At 34.0% G+C, this 17,140-nt stretch overlaps 1 protein-coding gene across 1 annotated transcript in view; it reads left to right on the forward strand.

Annotated features, from left to right (window-relative positions):
• The window catches only part of LOC111057048 (glutamate--cysteine ligase catalytic subunit), a 62,419-nt gene that overhangs the window by 4,651 nt on the left and 40,628 nt on the right, over positions 1 to 17,140 (forward strand). Inside the window, 2 exon segments of the mRNA XM_039439832.1 lie at positions 2,514 to 2,623; positions 13,252 to 13,437. Coding sequence (XP_039295766.1) covers positions 2,514 to 2,623; positions 13,252 to 13,437 — 296 coding nt within the window.

Below are 17,140 nucleotides of genomic sequence, written 5' to 3' on the forward strand. Positions count from 1 at the left end.
AGCAGCGTTTACACCAAAGCTATCAACAAAATGTTAATAACTCAATCCTTATAGATTCTATTAGATTGAACAGAACTTGACAAACACATATGTTCATCATGTGTATGATAAGTTATAATCAATCTAATAGAAACTATAAGGATTAAGTTATTAACATTTAGTAACAGAACTTGACAAACACATATGATCATCATGTGTATGATAAGTCATGTTCAATCTAATATAAACTATAAGGATTAAGGTATTAACATTAATTAGTAACAGAACTTGACAAACACATATGATCATCATGTGTATGATAAGTTATGTTCTAACTAATAGAAACTATAAGGATCAAGTTATTAACATTTTGTTAATAACTTTGGTGTAAACGCAGCTTAAAAAGTTCAAGTGTATATTGTGAAGTGAACAACTACAAGACTTAACCTATTTCGGACTATGTGTAACCTTATCTAAATTTGGGAGAGGAATAGCACAAGGTTACCTTATTTTTTCTCTCCCTATCATTTTGATGATATACTTATTGTATCAATCACTCAATAAAGAATATTTGCATTGAGTGATTTTCGAAAAACCTGCTTCCCAATGAATATCTGTTCATTGAAAAACTAGTAGTTCTGTGAACAGTAGACCTCACGCAGTATTCTCATCCACAAGTACCTGATTGAAACTATAGACCTTATGGAAATACAGCAATAGACTGGCTTCTCCACACATCTGTTTAATCACTTGCCAGCTGATTTATGATGAATAACTCTATAGTCTGATTTTTACGGTAATATTGGCGTATGAAGGAGGCTCCTTTTTCCTTTTATATTATCGTTGAAATTCAAAATTTCCAAAAACCTTGTATATACGTCGACGCGCAATTTAAAAAGTACATACCTGTCAATTTCATGAAAATCTATTACCGCGTTTTGCTGTAAATGCGCAACATAAAAACATTTAAACATTAAGATAAATGCCAAACCGTCGACTTGAATCTTAGACCTCACTTCGCTCGGTCAATAAATATAATTGTTTCTTATGGGAGTGTTCACATAATTAGTCTGATAATGTGTGAACCATGGATAAAATATAGCATAATAAGATATCCCATGGAATAGGTCGTTTATGTTTCAAATTTTAAGCAGATTTTTCGTTAACTGAAGCCGATTACTGTCGACTACTGTCTATTATTACTGTGTTGTTGGGAGAGTAAGAACGGCACAGTATGAGAGACTACCAGCGTCACATAGCTTCACAATAAATAACTACTATAGTGAGGTCCACGTTATAATGGCAGTGTTTGATTAGCAATGGTATTGCTATCCTTGTCTATCATTCAACAAAGCGGATAGCACTATCTCTTTCTCGCTTTGCTCTGTTGCCAGATCGACTTTTAACAATGTTGAATTAATTATTAGAATACTTCATTTTTATTTTGTTAATTCATTATGAAATTATTTTTTTTAAAAATTCAACTAGAACAGGTGACATCAGATACTTGTGGATGAGACAACTGCGTGAGATCTACTGTTCATAGAACAACTAGTTATGAAATGTTTGAGAAATATAATTTCTTAATAGAATATAAATGATTATTTTAAACGAGAATGAACAGTTGATATTACATCAATAAACCTGTATCAGCTACCATCTATAGAAGGCATTGACAAGACAGATGATCGGCAACATTTTTCTCCTATGTTTCTCTACTGCCATTATAACGTGCACCTCTTTATAGAACTACGTTATCAGCGAAATTAAAATTTGGCAACATGAACGCCCTACACCATGGGATATCTTCTTATGCTATCTTCTCTATTTGATACAACCCTGTGTATTTAATTTCTGAGTTGAATAAGTTGTATTTAAAAATATGTGTGAAAGGTTCAATTTAAACTGTGAATTTCATTTTCAAGTTGAATAGGCTACAACTAAAATCTGTATGAATGGTTCAATTTAAACTGTGCATTTCATTTTCATGTTGAATAGACTACAACTAAATTCTGTATGAATGGTTCAATTTAAACTGTGCATTTCATTTTCAAGTTGAATAGGCTACAACTAAAAACTGTATGAATGGTTCAATTTAAACTGTGCATTTCATTTCCAAGTTGAATAGGCTACAACTAAAAACTGTATGAATGGTTCAATTTAAACTGTGCATTTCATTTTCAAGTTGAATAGGCTACAACTAAAATCTGTATGAATGGTACAATTTAAATTGTGCATTTCATTTTCAAGTTGAATAAGCTACAAATAAAATTTATATGAATGGTTGGATTCTATAGTGTACCTTCCTAAAATGTATGAATTCATGGCTACTTTCTTGTATTTATAAAATAAAATTATAGTACCCTTTGAATTTAATAAATTGATAGATTTAATAGAAACTAGTAGTTATAATTTTATTCTTTTTTATTATTTTAAAGGGTACTATAATTTTATTTTATCTATACAGTATGTTTAATTTCCATGTTCCATCTTGTATGAATGGTTGAATTCAAATCTGTGTATTTTATTTTCAGGTGGAATACATAATTGTTTCGTTCGATCATGAAAAGAAGGTGGCACAAGTGAGCCTTAGGGCACCAGAGGTACTTACAATACTACAAGAAAAAGAACTCAAAGATCCCAAGTGAGTATTTCAAGAAATTTTATACAAAAAATTCAATAAGGATCAGATTTAACATGTATTATTCATTCAATCAATCAATTCTCAATTTGGAATGATTTTTCACTTTCCTTGCCCTATTACCATAGGTAAAGAAAGTATGGCTTTCCAAAAAAATTAAGGTACTCTGATTTCAAGTTTTTTATACGAGTCCAAAAACATGATTTTTAAAACTTGGAATGTTCAGTGAATCTATCATTGACCGAGCGAAGTGAGGTCTAAGATTCAAGTCGACGGTTTGGCATTTCTCTTAATGTTTAAATGTTTGAATGTTTAAATGTTTATATGTAGCGCATTTACGGCGAAACGCGGTAATAGATTTTCATGAAATTTGACAGGTATGTTACTTTTTTAATTGCGCGTCGACTAATATACAAGGTTTTTGGAAATTTTGCATTCCAAGGATAATGTAGAAGGAAAAAGGAGCCTCCTTCATACGCCAATATTAGAGTAAAAATCAGACTATAGAATTATTCATCATAAATCAGCTGACAAGTGATTACACAGATGTGTGGAGAAGCCAGTCTATTGCTGTATTTCCATAAGCTCTATAGTTTCAATCAGGTACTTGTGGATGAGAATACTGCGTGAGGTCTACTGTTCACAGAACTACTAGTATAATATAGGAAAGAATTGGCTTATACATGTAGGGGATAGGAAATTCAGGAATGACGCATCATCACGTCTCAACTACTCAACTGACTAACTTGAAATTTTACATATAGATTCTCAATTTACCGAGGATGGTTATATGCCTATTTTAAATTCTTCCAGATTTCAGTAGGTCAAGTTTTTAATTAGACCCTGGTGTTGCACGGATTACCTGCACTAGTCTCAAATGAAAATAATATTCCAAGCTCCAAAAACTAACTTCATTCAAACAGGGATTCAGAAACTTTGGATACAGTCTTGAAATAAACTTTCGGTTGCTTAATTTTTTGAAATCTATTACATAATTACGTTGCACAATCGTCACTCTAAATATTCAACCCAAGGAATTTGATGGTCTGCAGTTATAAATAATGGAGATAACTTATCACTACTAACAATTCTCTTGATAAATGATTTTTATATGTAGTCTATTTGAGGCTATTATGTAATATGGAAACAATGACTGTTAGAGATTTAAGTTGGGAAGTTTCGAAGTGATTTTATTTTATTAAAGTGTTCAATTATTTACTTTTAATTCAAAGTTAATTTGTTTATTAAAGTGTACAAGTAGTAGTTCTGTGAACAGTAGACCTCACGCAGTATTCTCATCCACAAGTACCTGATTGAAACTATAGACCTTATGGAAATACAGCAATAGACTGGCTTCTCCACACATCTGTGTAATCACTTGTCAGCTGATTTATGATGAATAATTCTAGTCTGATTTTTACTCCAATATTGGCGTATGAAGGAGGCTCCTTTTTCCATTTTTATTATCCTTGAAATGCAAAATTTCCAAAAACCCTTGTATATACGTCGACGCGCAATTAAAAAAGGAACATACCTGTCAAATTTTATGAAAATGTATTACCGCGTTTCACCGTAAATGCGCAACATATAAACATTTAAACATTAAGAGAAATGCCATACCGTCGACTTGAATCTTAGACCTCACTTCGCTCGGTCAATTATTTACTCAAAATTCAAAGTTGATTTGTAAACTGAAGATGAAATTTGTAAATTATCTACTTAACATATTATATGATTAAAGTGATCGATTCCAGTTGAGGAAGATATAACTGATTTTGTTTATTAAGGGCTGTTTGCACAGGTGAAACTTAAACTGAATTAAATCAGCTGGTGGCTTGAACTCAAAATGAAAAACATTATAACAAACGAGACTTGATACGGATTTAATCCAGTTTAAAATGAAATTTAGTTAAAACAGTCACTGTGCGAACGGCCCTCAAATGTTCAATTATTTAGGGCACTTTATTAGGTTCATTTGTGAACAGAAGATATAATTCGTAGATTATGCACTTCACATGTATTATCTAATAGAGTGATTGAATTATGCTTCTTATTCAACCAATGTTAATAGTATGAAGGAAATCCTCTGTAATCTTCTATAATATAATAAAGGAAAGAATTGGCTTATACACGTAGGGTATAGGAAATTCACGAATGACGCATCATCACGTCTCAACTACTCTACTGATTAACTTGAATTCTTGCATATGGATTCTTTATTTACCGAGGGTGGGTTATATAGGCCTAGGCTTATTCAAGATTTCAGTAGGTCAATTTTTACTTTCCTTGCCCTATTACCATAGGTAAGGAAAGTATTGCTTTCCAAAAAAAATTAAGGTACCCTAATTTCATGTTTTCTATACGTTTCAAGGTCCCCTGAGTCCAAAAACATGATTTTTGGGTGTTGGTCTGTGTGTGTGTATGTGTGTGTGTGTATGTGTGTGTGTGTGTATGTGTGTATGTCTGTGAACACGATAACTCCATTCCTAATTAACCGATTGACTTGAAATTTTAAACTTAAGGTCCTTATACCATGAGGATCCGACAATAAGAAATTCAATTCAAGATGTCGGAAAAATGGCGGATAATTACTAAAAAACCATGTTTTTCACGTTTTTCTCGAAAACGGCTCTAACGATTTTCTTCAAATTTATACCATGGATAGCTATTTATAAGCCCTATCAATTGACATGAGTCCCATTTCTGGGAAAATTTCAGGAGCTCCGTAATATTCTTGAGAAAAATGGCGGATAATGACTAAAAATCCATGTTTTTCACGGTTTACTCGAAAACGGCTCTAACGATTTCCTTCAAATTCATACCATGGATAGCCATTTATAAGCCCTATCAACAGGCATGAGTCTCATTCTGGGAAAATTCCATGAGCTCCGTAATATTCTTGAGAAAAATGGCGAATAATGACTAAAAAACCATGTTTTTCACGGTTTTCGCGAAAACGGCTTTAACGATTTTTTTCAAATTTATACCATGGATAGCTATTCATAAGCCCTATCAAATGACATGAGTTTTTTCCTGGAAAAATGCAGGAGCTCCGTAATATTCTTGAGAAAAATGGCGGATAATTACTGAAAAACCATGTTTTTCACGATTTTCTCAAAAATAACTTGACCGATTTTTTTCAAATTCATACCCTGTACAGTTATTTATCAGCTCTATAAACTGGCATGAGTCTCCTTTCTGGGAAACCAATGGGGGGTCCACCCCATCCTTGGGAAATGGACTTAGTAACCTCCTTCTCGTGCATGAGGTAGGTAGGTAGCGCAGTTCATAAAAAGAAAACATAGTCGAGATATTTCATCTGTAGAACAGCTGTTTTGACGACTTTAAAAAAATGACGACTAAAAAAATCATCGAATTTCACAATTCACTCAAAGAAAAAGTACTTTGAAAACAATTATATATACACATATACAGAAGTTAATCGAAGTTTCAAATATGAGCAAGGAAAGTTGTGTGAGTGTACCACACCAGATTTTTCAGTTTGTCAAGTTTTTAATTAGACCCTTGGGGAGCATGGATTACCTGCTAGACTTATATAATCACTATAACGCTTTAGATCCATGATATAATATGCATTCTTCATTAACGTGACAATGTAGAGTCTTTATTCTTAATTTTTTTAGGCTCTTTAAATTGCTCTTAGTAAGATGTTTTCTTAAGATTGACTAACTATCTTATCTTTATTCTTCATCTCTTACATAACATTAATTGTTCTTTTTGGTTATGTAAAGTTCTTTGTCTGTTTTATCTATTCATCTAAGTAGTTATTTAATCTATTCACTAGTGAAGTCTTCTATTGAAGTGTGATAATTTCAATTCATTTAAATACTAACAGGTAACGTAGGGTCTAATTGAAAACTTGATCTACTGAAATCTTGAAGAATTCAAAATAGGCCTATAACCTCGATAAATTAGGAATCTATATACAAAATTTCAAGTTGATCAGTTGAGTAGTTGAGACGTGATGATGCGTCATTCGTGAATTTCCTAACCCGTATCTGTATCAGCCAATTCTTTCCTTTATTATATTATCATTCATATTTTATCTATGCTTCAGCAGAGTAACTTTTCCTAACTTGCATAACTTTTTGCAATAATTTGCCAAAACTGACGTAAAGTTGTGTAAGTTTTGAAGGTGACCTGTCAACTGGGAGTTGTTGATTTTGACGAATTGACTGCTTTTTGACAAAGAATAAGTCAGAAGTGTTTCAGCTGTCAAATGATAATATTCTTGATAATAATAGGCTTGAATGACCGTTTTTAACATGGGCGTTTTAAGAATACAAGAGTACAACTTATGTACTCTTAAAAAAGAGTACATAAGAGAAGAAAAGAGTACAAGAGTAAAGATGTCTCACCTCAATGTACTCTTAAAACTTGAGTCAAGTTTTTTTTGTTTCTTATAATATGGAGAAGAAGAAGATGAAGAACAAGAAAGGAGGAGTAGAAGAAGAAGATGGAAGAAGAAAATGATCAGATATATTTTGACTGAGTTATAGGGCCTGTAGAATGATCTATTGTAAGTCAAGGTGAAAGCTATGAACGCTATGGTAGAAAATAATGTAGATTTTTTCCTGTCAGAGAAAAGTTTTTCAAACAAATTAATATCGGAGAAAGTGTTCTTGAAACTTTATTTAGAGAAGAATATGTGGGATCAATAGCTTGATATAATATTGGGAAACGTTTTACTTCATGCAAGTTGCATGAAAACACAGCAGCTGTTCACTAGCTACATTTTTTCTTCTTGTTCTGATTCTTTTTCTTCTTATTCTTGGTCATTTCACTTCTTCTCTTCCTTCTTTTTCTTCTTTCAACTTGATTCTTCACATTATTTACTAGACCACAAAGTTGATTAGCTCTGACAGTTTGCCTCAAGTCAAATTATTCAAAGCAACTACACTAATCAATATTAATGTCTTACTTTATTCTTCTTCTTCTTCTTCTTCTCTTCTTCTTCTTCTTCTTCTTCTTCTTCTTCTTCTTTTCCTTCATTTTCTTCTTCTTTCCCTTCATTTTCTTCTTCTGCTTCCTGATCTATTTACCCTTCTCCATTTTCATTCCATTCTTCTACTTTGCTTTGCTGTCCTTGTTCTTTGTTTCTTTCTCTGTTTAGTGGCTAGGTCAGATCAATATTAATTCTTTGATCTTGTTTTTCTGTGGTCACTAGACTAGAGTGAGGCCAAGTTATTATGGCAGTGAAGAAAGATGGTAGAACAGCGTTGTAGATTTTGTATAGTAGAAAATGCCGTCTATAGGAGATGGTTTATACCAGTACCAGTATCCTATTATATTTAGCGAGCAATTTCTGTATTTTTATATCTGGTTATGTATGTTCAACGGGTCTCGAAAACCGCTCTAACGATTTACACAAAATTTGGAACATAGTAGGTTTATGATATAAAAATTAGATTGCACTAGGTCTCATCCTTGGGAAAACTCGCTGAACGACATTAAAAGGATAATATTCATCCTTGGCTGGAACAGCTGTGGATAGTAAAGAAGTGAGTGAGCGAGTGAGTAAGTGAAAAATCAAACTATTGTATCCCCGAAATTCACAAGATAACATATAGCCAGCTGTGAAATATAAACACGATCATTTTAGAGAATTGTGTTCTGTTTATCAATGAATAAAAATAACGAGCGAAGCTCGGTGCCCCGATATTATCTGATGAAATTAATATCAACTGTTCATTCTTGATAATGAATAATAATAAATCATTTTCAAATCTTTCCCAAAAACATTGGTTAGTTTTTGTGGATGTCTCATTTTATTCCAGCTAAAAATGCTGAGCCCAAATTTTTAAAAACGGCTAGTAGAGTTAGAGCCGCCCGCACATACTAATCAGTATAGTGGATTCAAGTTTTTACTTTCCTTGCCCTATTACCATAGGTAAGGAAAGTATTGCTTTCCGAAAAAAATTAAGGTACCCCAATTTCTAAATTTCTAACGTTTCAAGGTCCCCTGAGTCCAAAAAAGTGGTTTTTGGGTATTGGTCTGTATGTGTGTGTGTGTATGAGTGTATGTGCGTCTGTGTACACGATATCTCATCTCCCAATTAACGGAATGACTTGAAATTTGGAACTTAAGGTCCTTTCGCTATAAGTATCCGACACGAACAATTTCGATCAAATGCATTCCAAGATGGCGGCTGAAATGGGAAAAATGTTGTCAAAAACAGGGTTCTTCCTCCAACGATTTTGATCAAATTTATACCTAGAATAGTCATTGATAAGCTCTATCAACTGCTACAAGTCGTATATCTGTAAAAATTCCAGAAGCTCCGCCCCAGCAATGCAGATAGATTCCCAATTATCAGGCTTCAGATACAATTTAAACATAAAAAATTAAGTGGAAAAGATTGAGCATGAAAATCTTTACAATTAATGTTCAGTAACATTTTCACCTAAAATTGAAAATAAGCTCAAAGTTTGAGAAAATGTGATTATTCAATTGCAAACTGTTGGCAACTGTTGATTCTATTAAATTTACTATGAAGAGATAGCAGACCTCGTGTGTCTCCAGCGTTATTTTTCTATCACCAGCTGGCACAGATCTTTGAATAGTAGATTTGAGATGCGCGTGAACACTAGCGTCGTCAGGTAATCAATTTTCATAACGGCAAGGAAAGTTGTGTGAGTGCGCCACTCCAGATTTTTGTTCTTATAAACTTGACTTGAAGTTTACAGAATACATCCATTTTACACAAACGTCAAAAAAACTTGAATTCAAGGATACATGACCAATGTAAACCCTTAACTGACAATCGCGTTCTTGCAATTTTCGAAAATACATTGACTTTTTGTCCCGTCCCAATCTTCCTCACTTCGTCGACCTCTTTTTTCTCATATTTTTCGTCAATTTCCCTCTCCACCTCATTCTTTTCACCTGTGTGAAATGTAACAACAACAACAATAATAGCTTGACCTGTATCTAACAACAAAAGATGCGTGCCTCTAGTAATTTATGGCTGTTTGTGGATCAATTCTTCTCCTTCTCCTTCTCCTCCCCCTCCTCCTCATCCTCCTCATTCATCTCCTCTTCCTCCTTCTTCTCTTCATCCTCATTCTCCTCCTTTTTCTTCTTCTTCTTTTCCTCCTTCACCTAATCCTCGTTCACCTTCTCTTTATTCACTCTTCTCCCGTTCCTCCCCCCTCCTCCTCCTCCTCCCCCTCCCCCTCCTCATCCTCATTCTCCTCAATTCAAGCTAGGAAGCAACCAGAGTCATAAATACCTCATGACCTTTCGCTCCCAATAATGACTGTAATTCAGTCCTCGTTAAACAATTTATGGTACTTTTGTTTGGTATTTGGTATTGGAATTTTTATGGAGCTGGAAACAACTTTAGCAAAAGAATTGTTAAATTAGTAAATAGTTCATCAATATTATTCTCAATCTTCTACTTCGTGTTTCTCTTGTTCTTGTTTATTCTTCTTCTTCTTCTTCTTCTTCTTCTTCTTCTTCTTCTTCTTCTTCGTTTTTCTTCTTTCTTCTTCTTTCTTCTTCTTCTTCTTCTTCTTCTTCTTCTTCTTCGTTTTTCTTCTTCTTCTTTCTTCTTCTTCTTCTTATTCTTCTTCTTCTTCTTCTTCTTCTTCTTCTTCTTCTTCTTCTTCTTCTTCTTTTCTTCTTCTTCTTCTTCTTCGTTTTTCTTCTTTTGACTTCTTCCAGTCTGAACCCTCAATTGTTGATCAACAAAGACTCCCCATAAATAATTCAATCAGCTCTTAATAGCATGAATTATTGCAGCCATCCATCAACTATCTCTCTCTAATATTTTGTACTGAAGGGGTACCCCTTGAAAGCATCACCAAAAGTTTTCCTTGATCTATTATTATGCAATCGATTTTCAAAGAATATAACAGTAACAAAACATAGTCTAATAAAGAGAAAGAAGTAGGTTTACCACAAATAAAAATAACAAAGGAGAGATATAGAGAGAGGCGGATAGAGAATAAAAATACAAAGAAAGGGATTGATTGATTTACTTTATTTATGTAGATTACAATATATACTGGCTTTTACTCTGATATACAATAGCTTACAATACAGCAAGGAGAGAGAGAGAATTATGAATTCGACACATTTTGTAAGATAAATAATAAAAGATGGACAAAGAGTGAATCTATCTTGCATATTTTGAACGAATATAGAAGAACAAAAGAGAGATACAGAGAGTGAGAGAGAGGACAGAGAATTAAAAATACAAAGAAGGGGAGAGAGAATTATAAATTCGACACATTTTGTAAGATAAAAAATAATAAAAGATAGATAAAGAGATAATCGCTCTATAGATCTTGCATATTTTAAACGAATATAGAACAACAAAATAGAGATACAGAGAGAGAGAGAGAGAGAGAGAGAGAGAGAGAGAGAGAGAGGAGAGAGAGAGAGAGCGAGCATACAATTTTTAACGAATATAGACAACAAGGAGAGAGAGAACATAACAGTCAATAATTGTTGGCGTTCAGCTTTCTGACAGCCATTGGTCTATATCAATTTTCTACGACCTTGAAGTCATTTTTGATAGATTGATATTTCTATAGGTTTAATATCAGTATAGTATTCAATCAACTGTCAGTCTCTATATCCTTTAGAAACTCTTTAGTTTGATTTTCTTCCTTTCAGTCATCTCAAACAAGAGAATGATACTTATCCTTGGATATCCTCATTTATCCTTGGATATCCTCATCCAAGAATTATATAAATCCTTGGATATCCTTATCTAAGAATGTCTTTGGTACTGTGATACAACAATGTATGACGTCATTTTTATCATGCATGTCCTACCGTTACCAGCCTTAAGCCAGGTTTTCATTAGTAGAGTTAGTGGTAGAGTCCCTGGGCAAGTACTAAGTATCTTGTGAACTCTCCCAATGATAACGTTCATGGTAGAGTGGAGTCATGGTAGAGTACTAGTTTGTAGTAGAGTAGAGTGGGATAGCACCGTGGGATAGAACTCTACCACTTGCCTTCCCCCACCACCGCTTCTCACTCTACTCTACCACTACTATCCTAATGAAAACAGTCTCGAGGTATAGTGAGGACCACGTTATAATGGCAGTGGAGTACTACGTTGCCGATCCTCTGTCTTGCCAATGCCTTCTATAGACGGTATACAGGTTTATTGATGTAATATTAACTGTTCATTCTCGTTTAAAATATTCAATTATATTTTATTAAGCAAGGAATTATATTTTCCAATAACTTCATAATAAATTTTCATAATTAAGATGAAATATTTTGTCAATTAATTATTAATTCTACATTATTAAAAGACGATCCGGCAACAGAGCATAGTGAGAAAGAGATAGCGCTATCCGCTTTATTTATTTATTTATTTATTAATTCACAATGCAAATGTCACTAATGTAATAATGTAATGCTTTGTTGAATGATAGACAAGGATAGCAATACCATTGCTAATCAAACACTGCCATTATAACGTGGACCTCACTATAGTAGAGTTGAGTCGTGTAGTCACATTTTAAGGTTAGTTCTGTTCACTAGACAACACACTTCACCTACTATTCTCAATTGTAGTGAAAACAGTTACTCGACCAAATAAGTAGAGTAGAGTTAGCTCGGTAGCTAGTATGCCAGTTACTAGTCCACTAACTTTAATAGAATAGAATCTTCATTGCAGCAATATCTGAGGTCTTCAGATAATATAATATAAGTGTCAAATATATACAACATGATACAAAATACAAATATATTACATCAGTAAGTTACCCTATCAGTACCCTATGATAATATAAATGTCACCTGATTTTCAACTTATAACCGAATATTCCTAGCTAATGTATAAAAATCTTCAATCTTGTTTAAAGGGTTATTAGTGAAAACCAGGCTTAACTATTTTCACTATAATTGAGAATAGTAGAAAAAGTGTGTTGTCTAGTGAACAGAACTAACCTTAGAATGTCAATACGGAACTCTACTCTACTCTACTAGCTCCAGGTTGTTTTCATTAGCACAGTTGTGGTAGAGTAGAGTAAGACACGGGGTTGATTGATTGATTGATTGATTGAGTACTTTATTTATGTAGATTACAATATATACTGGCTTATACACTTATATACAATAGCTTACAATACAGCAAAATTATAGATTAATTTACATACTATAGACTAAGAAAATAATTATTGAACTGTATATGATATGAAAAAGCAATTTGTAATATAATAAAATAGATAATAATTATATTGTTATGCATCTACATAAATTGGCGGAGCTTTGGACATATCAATGTCCATTCTTCGGAAAGAATATTAAAAATATCCTCCCCACTAACTCTCTACCAAAGGAGTGGTGGGAGAAGGCAAGTGGTAGAGTACCTACTATCCCACGGTGCTATCCCACTCTACTCTACTAACAACTAGTACTCTACCATGACTCCACTCTACCATGAACGTTTTCACTGGGAGAGTTCACAAGATAGTTAGTACTTGCCCAGGGAACTCTACCACCAACTCTACTAATGAAAACCAGGCTTTAGTCTCTGTGCTTTTTTAAAGCGTACTATACTACGGTCTCCTTTTAATATTTCAAGTGAATTTATGAATTAATTGTTTTATTTGTGTGTTTTTCACGTTTTTTGTGTGTTTTTCAGCAACGTAAAATCACTATGGCGGCCCGAATATGGTGCCTATATGATAGAAGGCACCCCTGGTAAACCATACGGCAGTTTGTTGGCACATTTCAACATAGTTGAGGCCAATATGCGCATGCGCAGAGAAGAAGCAACGCATGTTCTACATGACAACGAAGTTTTGTTCTCGCTTACTGCATTTCCAAGGTATTTCTACTTTTTACTCAATTAATTAATTAGTTTGAAATTAAATTAGAAGTAGATTTATTTGCTATAGAGACGTTTACAGCCTTTCTAAGGTATTTCTAATATTTATTTGATAAATAAATTAGTGTCATACCTTAGAGAAAAGATAGTATAAAAAGATATCCCATGGTTTGTAGAAATCATTCTAAGTTTGGAAGTTTTGTATTGAATTTTGTTGTTGTGTGTCAAGTTGTGATGATACTGTATCGTTTTGTGTTCATACTCTATCATGTGTGGTGATACTGTATCATATTGTGGTGATACTATATCATATTGTGGTGATACTGTATCATGTGTGGTGATACCATAGAGAAAAAATAGCATAAGAAGATATCCTATGATTTGTAGAATTCATTCAAAGTTTGGAAGTTTTGTATCAAATTTTGGTGTTGTGTGTCAATTTGAGATGATACTGTATCGTTTTGTGATGATACTATATCATGTGTGGTGATACTGTATCATGTGTGGTGATACCATAGAGAAAATATAGCATAATAAGAAGGTGTCCATGGTTTTCAGAATTCATTCAAAGTTTGGAAGTTTTTCATCAAATTTTGATAAGGTCAATTTTCACCACAGATGATGCAGTATTTAAATACAACGCGATACAGTATCATCACAACTTGACACACAACACAAAATTTGATAAAAAAAACATCCAAACTTTGAATGAATTCTACAAACCATGGGATATATTCTTATGCTATCTTTTCTCTATGATAATACTAAAAAAGAAGTAGATTTAATTTTTGTAGTCTCGCTCTCTGTTTATATACTGTTTTTTAGTATATTACGGATAAGTGCTGAAGGGGAGGGTATCCTTGATACTCTCTGAGAATGGACTTCTTAAGGTCCAAAACTCACCGTTTCATGTGAAAACATTACAGTAGTACCTTAACTTTTGCATTTTTTCATAATTTTTCTGCTCAATATTATGGTAGAACTCATAGTTTAATATGATTCACCATGTTATTTTACCGCTACTGGTATTTATTTTAACGCTAGAACGTAAGTTGAATTATGTTTTGTTAAACACATGAATAAAGGAATCTTAATCTCTCTCTCTCTATCTTATTTTCAACGTATTTCTACTATTGAAATAGAATTTTTTATTGAGAGTTTTCGCAAAACGTGATTTCACAAGCATCTACAGAGCTACTGTGTTGTAGAGTAAGCGAAATTGGTTTTGGAAAGGTCAGACAATTGACCTTTATGTCCTTCAAAATGTATTGTGTTTAATTTATCTATTTGCCAATGAATAATGAATAAATTAAATATTATGTCTAGTGGTCAGGTTTTCCTTATCATTGACAAGACTTTTCTTAGACAATAGACCCAATCCCGATAAGCTATTTTTGAATAAGACTAGAGGTTATCATGTGAGGGATCTGCAGGAGCCAATGTTTTTCCAAAAGTTAATATTCTCGCTCTGTGTTATGTACGTCTCACAGATAAACTAATATTTACAATGCTTTTTTCAAAGTGTTTCTCTTTTTATCGTAAACCATGTTCCACAAAATTTGAATATAGCAGGTACTTCTCAACTAGTTCATATAGTTTAACAGCGGTTTATCATAGAGAAACAATAGCGTAAGTAGATATCCCATGGTATAGGGCGTTTATGTCGCAACTTTTACTGTTATCTCAAGCCGATAGTTCATGTAATTCTCTCCCGTGAAGCTGTGTGACACTGGTAGTCTCTCAAATTGTGCCGTTCATACACTATCACTCCAACAAAACAGTGAACATTGACAATAATCGACAGTAATCGGTTTGAGATAACAGTAAAAGTTGCGACATAAACGCCCTATACCATGGGATATCTACTTAGGCTCTATGATTTTGTCTACTCATTTTATCAAATTGGATGTGTTGATTGGTTTCATAATCAAGATACTTCATCAATCAATTTACCACATTCTTTATTGATTCATACAATAAGTACATCATTAAAATGTTAGGGAGAGATAAAATAAGGTAACCTTGTGCTATTCCTCTCCCAAATTTAGATAAGGTTACACATAGTCAAAAAAAACTTAAGGGCCGGGTTCCGATCTCGGGATTTAGCTAAGTTCTAGACTTCAAACAGCTGGAGTCAGAAAATTGGCTTTCCAAAACGGGGCGTAGTCGCTGTTTTTATAACAGTATTCGCAGTTCTTATTTTCTCATTTCTATAATTGGAAACGTTTTTCCTTTACGAAATTAAACATTTTTAAATAATTCAAAATAGCTGAAACTTTACACTATTTTATCTTTATTTTATTTTGTGTTCAATTTTCTAGTTTTTTGAAATTTAATTCAAACGTGACTATGACAATGACTGCGACTACGCCTCGTTTTGGAACGCTAATTTTCTGACTCCAGCTGTTTGAAGTCTAGAACTTAGCTAAATCCCGAGCTCGGAAACCGTCCCTTAAGGCCATTCCACACAGCACGTGGCGTGCGTGGCTGGACGCACGCTAGCTACTTTTCAAAACATCGCTTCCCAGCTAATCAAATGAAGCAATTCACATAGCAGCCACGGCCACGCGGCAACGCTTGCTATACTAGCCACGCGTGGCTACCGTTCGCTCTCTCAGCGATCTTTTCAAACGTGTCCGGCCACGGACGTATACTATCGTATAGAACCACAGAATTAATAATAGCAGATTATAGGAGATTTCTCTGATAGAACGTATACTATAATTGTCAGCCTCAAGGTCGCGCATTAAAGATGGAATTCGCCATAGGTCGTCCTTTTTTTATTGATTGGATGTACCCACTGGTCCCGTGCTGTCACCGAATACAATAAAACCACTCATATCATTACTATGCTGCTGTTGGAGTCATCAACCAAGGTAAGCCACAAGAAATCCGATTCACACCACGGGACCGTCGGAGTTGACATCTTCCTGAATACTGACGGGAAACGTGGCCGATATAGCATCGCAACAGTCGTGACGGTGTGAATTGGCATGTGGCTAGCGTGGCCGGCGTGGCGTGCGTCCAGCCACGCACGCCACGTGCTGTGTGGAATGGCCTTAAGTCTTGTTTTTCAAGAATCGTTAATTGAAAAAATCTGGTGTGGCGCACTCACACAACTTTCCATGCCGTTATGAAAATTTATCACCTGACGCTAGTGTTCTCGCGCATCTCAAATCTACTATTCAAAGATCCAAGCCAGCTGGTGATAGGACAATAACGCTAGAGACACACGAGGTCTGCTATCTCTTCGTAGTGAATGATTATTTGATAGAACCAACAGTTGCCAACAGTTTGCAATTTAATAATCACATTTTCTCGAATTTCAAGCTTATTTTCAATTTTAGGTGAAAATGTTACTGGACATCAATTGCAGAAATTTTCATGCTCAATCTTTTCCACTTGAAATTTTTTGTTTAAATTATATATGAAGGCTGCTAATTGAGAATCTAAAATCAAACTTTGCATAGATGGGGCGGAGCTCCTGGAAATTTTACAGATATAGGACTTGTTGCAGTTGATAGAGCTTATCAATGACATTTCAGGTATGAATTTGATCAAAATCGTTGGAGCCGTTTCGAGAAAATCGCGAAAAACCCTGTTTTTGACAACATTTTCACCATTTTTGGCGCCATCTTGATCTCGAAATTGTTCGTGTCGGATCCCTATAGTGTAAGGACTATACGTTCCAAATTTCAAGTCA

The sequence above is a fragment of the Nilaparvata lugens genome, chromosome 13 (assembly GCF_014356525.2).
Source record: "Nilaparvata lugens isolate BPH chromosome 13, ASM1435652v1, whole genome shotgun sequence".
In the NCBI taxonomy this organism is placed as follows: domain Eukaryota; kingdom Metazoa; phylum Arthropoda; class Insecta; order Hemiptera; family Delphacidae; genus Nilaparvata; species Nilaparvata lugens.